This window comes from Aulonocara stuartgranti (genome assembly GCF_965226115.1).
Source record: "Aulonocara stuartgranti genome assembly, chromosome: 20".
Taxonomy (NCBI): Eukaryota; Metazoa; Chordata; class Actinopteri; order Cichliformes; family Cichlidae; genus Aulonocara; species Aulonocara stuartgranti.
Genome location: NC_138956.1, coordinates 27,268,665 through 27,281,363, shown reverse-complemented (window position 1 = coordinate 27,281,363; position 12,699 = coordinate 27,268,665). Strand labels below are relative to the sequence as shown.

At 39.6% G+C, this 12,699-nt stretch overlaps 1 protein-coding gene across 1 annotated transcript in view; it reads left to right on the top strand.

Annotated features, from left to right (window-relative positions):
• The first annotated feature begins 932 nt into the window (after positions 1–932).
• Positions 933–12,699, top strand: part of plcg1 (phospholipase C, gamma 1) — a 31,216-nt gene continuing 19,449 nt past the window's right edge. The window contains exons 1-7 of the mRNA XM_082518341.1: positions 933–1,229; positions 2,296–2,583; positions 11,170–11,322; positions 11,502–11,595; positions 11,694–11,741; positions 12,280–12,364; positions 12,524–12,607. Coding sequence (XP_082374467.1) covers positions 2,367–2,583; positions 11,170–11,322; positions 11,502–11,595; positions 11,694–11,741; positions 12,280–12,364; positions 12,524–12,607 — 681 coding nt within the window. The 5' untranslated portion in view covers positions 933–1,229; positions 2,296–2,366. The remainder of the gene's footprint in view (positions 1,230–2,295; positions 2,584–11,169; positions 11,323–11,501; positions 11,596–11,693; positions 11,742–12,279; positions 12,365–12,523; positions 12,608–12,699) is intronic.

The window sequence follows — 12,699 nt, the reverse complement described above, 5'->3', positions numbered from 1 at the left end:
ACCTCATGTTGTTTTGTATAGGAGAGTAAAGGCCCTACAACATTAGAAACGCTCCCCAACAATCAGAGGCTCTCCCCTATGAGCCCTGTCATATCTTGAAAATATGACAGGGTCACCATTTCCTTCAAGGAACCTCAAGGAGCGGCAGTTTTTTCTGCTTCCTCATTCAACTGTGGATGTTGCTTCCTATTTAAAACCAGTATTACAACATGCTTCACCGTCACCACAGATGATAAAGCAACTGCATAAACAGAACACCAAAAGTACACACGCTCGCCAACACTCATGGTGATGCCTCTGTTTATTTGAAATAAAGCACAACTACTTTGATAATAAACATTGATAATGATAATAAACATGCATATGTTAAATGTGTGAAAGATATGTGAAGTGTTATGTATCTGTTTTTCATACAGCTGTTGTGAATAGGGCGACCAGATCGCTATAAAATAAATGCAGACTAAACACAGTTTGTGCGAAATGCTAGCTCATAAGGAGGTCGAGTTATTGTTGAGGTTTTCGCTATATTAATGTAGTCATTACTTTACAATACAAAGCACCTTGAGGTAACTGTTTTTGTGATCTGGCACTATATAAATAAAAGTGGATTGAACTGGCATTAGGATAACCTTTTTCTGACTATATTAAAAAGTTTTTGCAAAAGCCAGAAATGTGCATGAACCAGTCAAAATGTGTAACATTGTCTCAAGATGTAGGACAGTGGGGCAAGGAATAAAACAAAAAACAAAAACAAAAAACGAATAAATTAAACTCGCTGTCCCACATAAAGAGGGACATCAGGTCGCCCTAATTAAGAAACGGGCGCGTTACACGAAATTAATCTTTTTTTAAACTACATTCTCAACCTCTTTACGCGACGCGATTACTTCTTTTATTGTGAAAAGCCGCGACGGAAGCCTCGTGACAGACTCCGGGTCGCTTGACGTGCCAGAGAGGGCCTGCGCTGGCTTGATCCGAGAGCAGACAAACTTGCGTAGTCTTACCACGGGCTTCGGTGTCTGTCTGCCTCTCTCTCTCTATGGACGGCCAGAGGCGAGAAGAGGAAACGGGAATTGTTGTTGTCCGGACCGCAGCGCCTTATGAGAGCCCGGCGATGATTTAATCACGGAAAACCTGAGTGTGGGTGGGAAAAAAAAGAAGGAGAAAAGACGCGAGGAGAGAGGAGCAGCCAGCCGTTGGAGATGTGCGGTCGGGCCGAGATTGCGGCGGTAGGTAGTTCCAGCACGGCAGCCCCTCTCCGACGTGTTGTTTTCCCAGTTAATTTTTCTTCGCACGGAAAAGGAAAAGGAGGAGTAGGAATGAATAGAACAGCTACTGCTACCTCAGCCCCCTGTTTTTTTTTACGGGTCTAGCAGGGTATGTTTGTTGTTTTCGCCCAGCGAAATGCTAGCACACACCGGCCCCGTTTCCACGCCGTGAAAATAGCCAGACGGTTCTTGTTACAGCGTTAACCCCACTCTTCTGCCATTCGCCACCAGTTGTATTCCTAAAACTGTTTTAACAGGAAACTTTTTTTCCTGTAGGGAGTTACAGGCCTGTTGGTCTTTTTCTTTTTTTAATTGAAAAAGCAGTCTAAATAACATTAAACCCCGTTTCTCCTTTCTGTTGTATTTATCTACATCAACATGATTTCTCGTTGCACGATGGGTTTCTGATGCAGCTCTCATTTATTCACACCACTCTTAATGATACATAATGCACTCTGATGGGATTGAAAGGTTGTAGCCTAATCGTTGCTCTCAGTACTTGTACCCTTAAGTTAATAAGGTCAAAGGTATGTTTTGAAATATATTCTTTGCCCACATTTTTTGTTTAGCTTGTAAGTACGGAAGATAAGATGATCTGAGAAGTTGAATGTTTGTAATCAAGACGTACAACGTAAAATATCTATATCTATATATATATATATATATATATATATATATTTGTGTGTGTATGACATGACATGAGTCATTTGTGGTTTCGGGGCTGAACATTAAAGAAGAGTTTTTAGAAATATAATTTTATAAATGGTCATTATAAAGCATTATTACTGCCTACGTTCATATTTGACATGTATCTCAACATATGGGTAGCAGTGTCTTACAGTGTGCATTTATTTATAAAGATTGGATGATAGAAACATTTACACTTCATGCAATATCGTTTAAAGCATGGCTCTTGACAGCATCAAACTCTTTGGTGCCTTATAATGTGCATGCAGCACTGACACACATGAAGTCCCAGAGGAATTGTTGTTTCACGGGCTTCCCCTCCCTTCTTCTCCTCCTGTAGGTATCCCTGTCTAAGCCTGTACTGAGCAGATTGTTCTGAGAGGAAACGGATAACAAACAGGGGAAGTGAACATGGCTGGGACCTCTGGCTTCTTTTCCAATGGACCTGTGCCGTGGATGGACAACGCCACAGAGATGAACAACCTGTACCGAGACCTGGAGCTGGGGACAGTACTGACACTATTTTATTCTAAGAAGTCCCAGCGGCCAGAGAGAAGGACATTTCAAGTAAAGCTGGAGACCAGGACTATTATCTGGACTCGGGGCACGGATAAAATAGAGGGCGAGAGTGAGTATTCTGTCAGTGCAAACATGCTCATACAAATATCAGCGCTCCTGATGACTGGTAAATTTGTAAGGTATATGTGCCAGAACTGGTTGGTTGGCATACAGTCAGAAATATGATGGGTGCAGCGTTTTTTTTAAGATGCTTGAATGCCTCACAAAAGACTTGCACGATGGGCCGACATGATGGTATTGTGAACAGTTGGATAGTGTTGTCAGTTAGGATGTGATGTCACATCTAAAAGCCCCAAATAATTGAATTCATACAGCAAAGACGCAGTGAAATCTCCACTGATTCCACTGATCAATAAGAGACTGGTAGTGCAGTGATATTGTAGATGTGGGATTTTATTTTATTTTTTATACATTACAGCTAAAAGTGCTTTAAGCATCAAGTAACTAGTCGCTATTGGTGTAAGATATTTTAGTTGATGTCTACATTGGAACCCAAGGCAACTGATTAACCTTTAAAGATGCCAAAACCTTTGTGTTGTGAAAAATGTAAGTTGTACTGCCAGGATTAAAAATTAAAGTTACTGAGCAAATACATGAGTAGTTTAAGAGGTTGGTTGGTTTTACAAGGTTTTTACACTAAAGACAGTTTGGAGAAACTGGGATCAGTACGGTAGAAGTAAAACTGAACCGGCTGCTTTTTAAGCGCATAAATCAATCTGATAGCTAAAGTTGTATGATAGAAAGAAAACATACAACCCCGCCTGTGTGTCGTAATATCAGTGTTTAAAGTGCTTCTTTACTGAACCACAGGTTGCTTAAATGTTCAGTTGTTTGGGATTATTTTCTTGCAATATAATATATTTATTTCTCTTGGAAAAAGCAGGTATGAATATCAGAGGAAGAAGAAATTAAATCACGTGTCAGGTACAAATAGTTGTAGGGTCGACGCAGAGAAGAAACACTGCTTCCTTGCGCTCTTTTGTTCCTTTTTAATAGGAATATTCTGTATAGTACCAGGAAGCTGGCATTCAGGTTAATCTTCAACAAAGCAGCGTGTCTAACTGAGGACGCACAGGCCTTTAGTGAGTCGTAATGTCATCTGTCTCTTGGGTAGCAGGATGCCTTGTGCACAGCTGCACTCTGCTCCGGATGCAACAAAAAGAGCACACACACACATACACAAAGGAGGGTAGGCTTAGTGGTGTTCTTTTCTTTTTTTGTTTTTTGTTTTGATGTTTTTTTTTTTTTTTTTGGTAAAATCAGTATCATCTTCTTAGTGAAGGGTTTCATACGCCCATGAGCTCATAGCTGCCATTTGATACTCCTGGAGAGGTGAAATTGGCCTGAGCTGCTCATTAATGTTCAGAAATAGAATACCAGGGTTTTTACTGGAAGTGTGTAATCGTTCAGGAACGATTTGGCCCCGTGTATTTACCCCCTATCAATGGCAATGAAAGAATGATGTCCATTAACTGTGGAAACGGCAGTCTCGTATGCTTCTAAATATAAAGTGCTGAGAAGTGGACCCATTTGTTCCATCCTCTCTTAAAGTGTATTTTGTGCATTTTTTTTCACCACTCCACGTGATTTGCCTTTCAGTTTTTGCCCCGTGTTTCCAATCAGATAATTGGCTGCACTCATTTGTGGCTCGCACACTTGTATATTACTCTACAGCACACTATGATGTATGTGCGGCTTGACATAGCAGGATGTGGTCTTGCAGAATGATTGTCAGTAGACAGACGTGCCTTCTGAGCGTGTCATAAATATGCAGCTTGGATACCTGGGCTTCACAGTCTGTCTTTTTAAGTGAAAAAGTTTGCTCCAGTTCTGTTAGTCACTACATGAGTGTACAGTTTGTTTTCAAAGAGACTGCTGCAACACGTCCTGCACAGCATCCTCAGTAAAACTCAGCAGTATCATGCGAATCATTTTCTAACCCCCTCGTTTAGTGTGTGACAGATACCAGGTGACATGTACATGAATCGAAATCATGTTTGAGTCATTAGGCACCATCAACTCATTTTAATATCAGAGAGCTACGGAGATGGAAAGTGAGTTCGCTGGCAAGCTTTGATGAACTCTGAGCCGCTTCTAGAGTTTTATGAATGAATACTTTTATACTCTCAACCATTTATTTGAGTTTTGTGTCCTGGTTTGAAAAAACCCCAAAACAACTTAGTTCTTGTAACCTCATAGTCATACCCTGTTATGTTTACAAGCTCTGGTTGAAGAAACTGAAATACAATTGGCAAAAAAAGGCATAAAAGCACATTATTTAACAAAAATGAAGCCAAAATGCAGAAGCAGTGTGTGAAAGACTAATGCTGCCAATCAGATGCACTTATTTGGAATAGAAGAGAGTACGTCTTTATTGTCATTGTACATGTACATCGAAACTGTGAAGGAAATATAAATAGACAATAGGACAACAGTAATAAATAACAAAGCAAGATGAAGTCACTCATTAAAAGGGCAAATTGCAAAGGACTTGGTCCGTATATATAGTCTGTATGTAAGTAGCCTGAAAGATGAGGTGCTACGTAGACAATGGCTCACATTAGTGGGGTGGTGGGCAGGTGTATGTATGGAAGACATGGTGGTGGTGGCCTTAGCTGTTCGTGAGTCTGAAATTGATCATCAGTGAGTGTGAGCATCTCTGCAAAAGCAGATGTTTCAGGAATTTACTGCTCTGGGGAATTCAGGTGTGTTAACACAGTGGCAAAGAGAAAAGACATCAGGGAAGTATATGAGGCCATTTCCAAAAAAATTAAAGTCCATCAGTCTTTAAGTGTGGATCTCCTAACAAATTCATTGCAGACCTTGCAATCCTCAGAAAACTGCAAAAAACCTAAAAGCAACATCTCGGACTGTACAGGCCTCAGTTAGCATTTTAAGTGTTAAAGTTTGTGACAGTAAAAAAAGAACAAGATGGAACAAGTATGGCTTGTTTGGAAGCCTCTTCTTAATAAAAAGAACATGACAGCACCGCTTAGGCAAAAATGCATGTGAGCAAATCACAAGACTTCCGAGGCAATGTTATTTGAACAGGTAAGACCAAACTGGAGATGTTTGGTAATAATGCAAAGCACCACCACTAGTGAAAACTAAACACAGCATGTCAGCACAAACACCCCATACCAGTTGTCAAGCATGGTGGTGGAGAGGTGATGGGTTGGGTTTGTTTTGCAGCCACAGGAGCTGGGCACCTTGCAGTCATTGAGTCAACCATGAACCATAAGTATTCTAGAGTGAAGCCATCTGTCTACAGCTAAAGCTAGGCTGAAACTGGGTCATGCAACAAAGCAGCAAATCTACAACAGAATAGTGGACAAGGCAAAGTCCAGACATCAGCCTGAGTGATATGCTGTGGTGGGACCTTAAGAGAGCTGTGCATAAATGAATGCCTGCAACGCTGTAAAGAAGCGTGGGACGAAATACCTCCACAACAATATGGGAAACTCATGAAGGCATACAGAAAATAATTACTACAAGCTATTGCTGCTATAGGCAGCTCTATATGCATTTGAATCATGTGATGTAGTTAATTTCACAGTTTCTTACTGAATTGTGGTTTATTTATTTTGTTATTCATCTGAAGTTCTATTTACCTAATTGTAAGACCTGGTAAAGACTAAATAGTAATTTATTATGTCCTGATATGAAAAATCTTTAATGTCCTTCCTTTTTGCCGTGGCGTTGGGCAACATTAAATTGCTCATCTTCAAACACAGCGTCACAGGCTAGCTGCACTGTTTAGCAGGTTATATTTAATAACATACTGTAGAAATGTTTCTGTCATCCAGTTTATCTCTGGTTGAAGAAAACCACTGTGGGTAAATTTGTTGCATCTTGATAAGCCTGGTGTGGTGTTCATTAGAAGTTCTACATCCTTTCCACTTTTGCTCAGTTGAATGTTGAGAAAATCTTCTCTAAATCTGTAAGTGTATAGTTGGACATTAAGTTTTTATGTATATTATGGACAATAATGAACAGTTTATTGCAAACATTACAGAAAAGCCCCCCCAGATTTTTGGTTTAGAATATGTAAATGTGTGTGTGTCTCTATATATATATCTATCTCACATCACAGCTCAGACACTGATAAAATTAAATATAAACATTACATATTTTATTAAACACTTCTCACATGTAGTGTGAACCACGCAAGGATAAATGGTCAGCAGTAAGCATGAAATTCAACTCGTGGGCAAAGTCTTGTAGAAATGCAAGCTGCAGTGTAATATTAATTCCAGGACAAATGCATATAAACTTGCTAAGTAATGACTGACACATCGTGAGTTTGAATATGAGACTTTTTTCCCCTTTATAAACACTACATAATGATGCCGTGCTGCAACTGCTCCTAGGTTTGGGATAAAATCGATGCTGCAGTATACCACATCCGCTTCCTCCTATGGTGTTATCAATACACTAGCAACAGAATCAATTTTTTTTATTTAACCCTGTGAGGCCTCAGTCAGTACTCTGACCCCTAAGCCTATATTATCAGAGTATGTGATTTTATTTTTTATTGTTTCATTCTTTTTAACCTTTAAAAACTGACAAGCGTCTGTCCTTTAGTTTTTCTCCAAAGCTTACAGCAACGCTAAAATGGCTATGCGAATTAAACTTCTTGCGCATCCTGCCAATCTAAATGGATTCCTTAGCTAGAGCCACAATTTCTTGACTCTTCATGTTGACATTGAGCAAATAAAAGAGGTTAAAATGAATGTTGTTAACCGGCTTGCGTTGAGGAAGAAGCAGCTCGGAAAGCGACGATGGCAGACTGCAAGAGAATCGGAGAGCTAACTGAGTGAATTTACAGACTATTCAAAAGTTGAAAAATTGTGATAATACTCACTGACAATACAGTGCACTGAATACATGGATAACTCGAGTTTTTTGGTCTTTTAGGGATATTTTTCACAGATTTGTTTTGCACTCTACTGGATATCACTGAACTGTTGCATTGTAATGACACGAGTTACTTTCTACATCTACTGTTGCATTGATCTGCTCAGTCACAGAGGGGCAGTTCACATAAATGCAGAAACGGTCAAATTCATGGCATTTGAATAAGAGCTGTAATTCTAGATGAGCACAAGAAAAGAAGCCACATCTATTTTGATAGTAAGATAAGATAAGAGAGATAAGATAAGATAGAACTTTATTAATCCCTCGGGTGGGTTCCTCTGGGAAATTCGATTTCCAAAAAAGCACAGCACCGACAGAAGTTACAGAGTTATACACACACACATATATATAAATACAGAGACAATATAAATAAAATATACGAAGGGGATAAATAGAATAAATAGGAATAAAAAAAAAATAAAAAAAAATGTCTTTTTTATGTCTTTTAAAAATTTATGTCTTTTAACAAAAATTCCTCAAATATGTTTATAGATTTTTCTACTGTAAACATTGTTGTTTGCTTAATATGACTGCTAACTCAATATCTTTGGGCTGTGGACTCTGATCGTGACAAAATTAGATATTGAAATTTGGACTCTGGGGAAACTAGGATGGGTATTTTCCACTGCTGCCCTGAGATTTTACACTGTCATTGGGGCAATAATTGGCAGATTCATCTACAATGAAAGGATTCATTGACAACCTTTTAATTTGAATGGTGCAGGAATGTGAGGCGTGTTCAGGTGTAGACAGGATTTAGAACTGTGTTGTCGTCGTTGTTGTTATGATACGTCGGTGAGCAGTTTTGACAATAATTCAAACCACATACTGTTTTAACACGCACCACGACATTGGAGGAGTTCCTTTTCAGCAGCAGTACCAATAAATGTTCTCACCTGTAGCCTGGAAATCCTTTTTTGAGAATGAAGAAGTCTTTGGGTTGTTTATGTTAAGTTACATAACCAGCGGGTGGAATTAACTTGCACACACGTGTGAAAACTGTCGTCCTTCTGATGTGCTTTTTCCATACCTCCCGCAAAGGACGTGCATACACTGTAACACCTCAGACGTGATGTCATTTCTAACTGACCCACCTTTTTTTGTGTGTGTTTGTGTTACTCGTTTGGATCTGGCCGTAGTTTATATGTAAGAACATTTTCAACAAAATACTGAGACATTAGCCCTCAGGCAGCAACGCTGTTACTTAATCAGAAACTGCTTTCAGATTGATTGTCTGTATGAAAACGTTGTAAAGAGCAGGCTGTTGCTGGAAAACAAGCAGAACTCAACAGCAGACTCGTTCCATTTAGAGATTGTTGGAAAGGGGAACTGAACCCTTTTAGCGGCTTGTCAGATGTTTGTCAGAGGAAAAGTCTTCTGCTGAAGTTGATCCCATATGCTGTCAGTGAAGCTCACATGGATCAGCTGATGTGGAAGTGTGCAGTGAAACATTGTCACAACATAGGCCGCATAGTCACTTGGAAATGTTCAGGGTTTTTTTTCTTGCTTTAGAATGGATGGTGCATATAAACACGATTGATCTGCTTAATAGTTAAAAAGATGAATCTGGGGCTTACCTCACAGATTTATTTCTGGCTATTTAAGGTTAAAAATATAAAATATGCAGTCCAGGTAATTTGTGGATGTGCCCCATATGCAAGAAAGATCCTACAGTGTCAAGTTCATATTGCATACCCATATGTTTTTATTTATTCTATAGTCATCTTTATATTTTCTCACTTAGAATATTTAGCAAAATAATTGCTCAATGGTCCTTTGCTGACATTGTGAACATGATTATCAGTCAAAACTCTTAAGTCTGCGTGGCCGAGTGTGACGTTTTCAGTTGCCATGAAATTCTAAGCGAATTGTGAACGTATTGACTTTTGACACCACCGTGGTTCAGTTGTAAACACTGCAAGAAGGTGTGCAATTTGAACCCATGCAGAGTTGAAAAATATGGGCTACCTGGGAAAAGGACACTGTCACAGAAGCGATTCTTAATCTCAAGATTTTGAGTCGCTGGTTGAATGCAGTTCAGTAATAATCATGCTTATGTCTTTACCCATCCAATCCAATATTTTAGGCTTTATAGCAACACTAAAGCTGACAGTTACTTTTGATTTGTTTTATTTGTGATATTCTTTCTTTTAATTTTCTTAGTAAATGTATGTGAAATGTCAGAAAGTTGGGCCTTCTTCCTATATTTTATTTTTGGTTCACAGTATTTTCAGTTGTATAAAAATGGAAAAGAAGAACATCCTGACATTGTGTGTGAAACAGTAGAAGTTTGACATTTTAGATGAAAAACAGAAATGTTCTTTTTGATCGTTTGCTTTTTCACAATATCATAACATTGGCTTATTTAAAGTAAAACAACAACAACAACAAACAAAAAGGAAATTGGGGGAAGGGGATAAACTTTACATTGGCCAAAGTTTAAACATCAGGCTGTCATATTTTTACTGACAATACTTTTGCTTGGGTATGAAAAATGTTGGAAGACAGGGCACAGCACAGAAGGAAGTGTGGTAGTGTTTTGCAGGATACCTCCTCTCATCTCTTTTGGTAAGGTTACACCTCTGGCTATCTCTTTCTTTCCTGCATCTGTCTGAGGCAAGCTCCAAATATTTTGACACAAATGACTAAAAGTGTTGTCTAACAGATCAGCCTGTCAGAAGTGCTTCAGTCTAAACGGAAGTCTGCTGGCCCGTGTGGCGGGTTAAGTAAACGGAGATATGATATATGATTAGAGCACAGTTTGGTGAAATTCTGTGAGAAGACATTTTTATGCTTGAGAAAAGAACATGCACATGCTCACCTATACGCAAGCACAGATGTGGTGTGTAGGCGACAAAGGCACAGGATGTGTGGTTCAGGGGCAGGAAGAGGAGCAGGAGCTGAAAGAAGTGTGTGTCTGTGTGTGTGTGTGTGTGTGCTTAGTAAGAGAGTCCCTGCTGTAGGTCTTGAACTGCAGTTAATGTAACACTGATAGGAACCCGCTGTGCTACTTTGCAGCCCACACACTTGTAAAGTTTCTCAATGATTGTTTATGGAGTTGAGATAAAATTATATCTGGTCTTTTTTTTTTTTTTTTTCCCTCATTTGTCATGTCTACAGATAAACCGTGAAGCCGTTGTGTGAAAACGTTAGCATGATCATAGTTCCGATCATATATTGTTTAAATGTTTAAACACGCACACTTAACAGCCTGCACTTACGAGCACAGGTAGGTACATACTGTGATATATTTGTCATGTATATTTATATTTGAAATCTCAATCATTTAGACCTGACCAGTAGCTTCTAAAAAAAACAACCCAAACAACAACAAAAAAACTGCCCTCTCCCCATTGCTTACTAATTGGTGGTTTTTGATCTATACTTGAATGTGGTTTGGGTCACCGCCTCAGCTTCATTGTTTTATGTGGTCAGAGGGGCTGCAGGTACTTGCACAATGTTTTTATTTTTTGTATGTTAGACTGTTAGGGTTAGTACTGAAGTGTTTCATGTTTCCTACATGAAATGGAATTAGAAAACAAGGAGAGCTTGGAGCTAAGTCTGCAGTTTTGTGCCAGATACTGTTATTTTGATTATTAACATATCATTGCATATAAGTTTTGCGCACCATATTCACACCAGAATATTACCGTGTCATGTGTTGGGAACCTGCAGCTTTGTGTTTTGCTAACTATTACATATCTGTCTGTATCTACAGTTGATATTCGAGAAATCAAGGAGATCCGTTCTGGACAGAAATCTCGGGACTTTGATCGCTATGTGGAGGACTCTGCAGCACGGCTCGATCAGGCCCACTGCTTTGTTATTCTGTACGGCACAGAGTTTCGCCTTAAATCACTCAGCCTGGCAGGTATGCTCAGAGAAGGACTGCTTACACATTGACAAGAAGTAGCCTGTTACCATTGTACCTCAATAAGATCATTAGTACCATTGATAAATCAAATCTTCACATTTTGTTTGTTGCTAGGCTTCTTGTATTTTTAGCCTGTGACAGAATTGAGTTATTTAGGTCAGCTGTTTTTGCTACAGCAACATCTGATGAAGAGATGACCATGTGGGTGCAAGGGTTAACCTCGCTTGTGACTGACACATTGAAGTCTCCAACACCTCTTCAGATCGAGCGGTAAATCTGAACTCAAAGTTTGTGTAAATAGACGGCATTATCTGTTTTCTGTATGCAAGAAATCGCTTAAGTCTTTCTTTCTTTTCCTTAATTTTAAGGTGGTTACGTAAGCAGTTCTACGCAGTCGATCGCAACAGAGAAGACAGGTAACTAAACTCGGTCAAAGGATATCAGCTGCAGAGTTAATCAGATCGCCCTCACAAGAAATGGATGTTATAAGATGTAACTCAATTGTTTGCTACACCAGTTGTGTGCCCTTTCATCTAAGAGCACATAGACTTGCTGCAACTGGCTGGTAGGTGTCTTTGAGAGAGCTCAGTTGAGGTGTAGTAAGGGAACTAACCCCTCAGCCGCACACCAACAACTCTTCCTGCAGCAGGAAACAGACTGCAGAGAATGGAGAGGAGATGTACAGAGATGTTTGTCTGTTACATCCCTGACAGGCCTTTGTTACTGTGTGTGCGCCGTGTATTGTCGTTTCTGGCCAAAATTCCAAGCTGTGTAGCAGAAGTGAAGCCCAAACCACTCAACAGAACATGCAGGGTGTCTGTTTACAAGGTTTCAGCCCATCTGTAAACTCAAAATGGCATTTCTGCCTCACAATAGTATCTACAAGTAGAAGTGTTTGCACATGTTGCACATGCTTATCCGTGTTTGTTTTATTTTTCAACAAAACGTGTTTAGGATATCCTGTAAGGATCTGAAGAGCATGCTGAGCCAGGTCAACTACAGGGTGCCCAACATGAGGTTCCTCCGAGAGAAACTTCCGGTAACCTCTTGCTGCTTACTTTTCTTATCACAAACCTCCTTCCCACTCCATCTCCCCGCCAACTTCCCTTTCACGATGATGTTGTTTGAGGCTAAAGATTTATGATTTGCCGTTAACAGTCATTTCAGTTTTCTTTCTGATTCTCTGCTTCTTTTATAGGACTCGGAGATGAGGAATGGAGACGTGTCCTTCAGCCAGTTTGCGCAGCTTTATCGTAGTCTCATGTTTGATGCCCAGAAAAACGTAAGTGCAGTCTTTTTATGTATCCACAGATAGTCCCTGTGCTTTCATCCCCCTAGCACCCCATCTGATGCTCTGCCAAGGCTCACTTCATC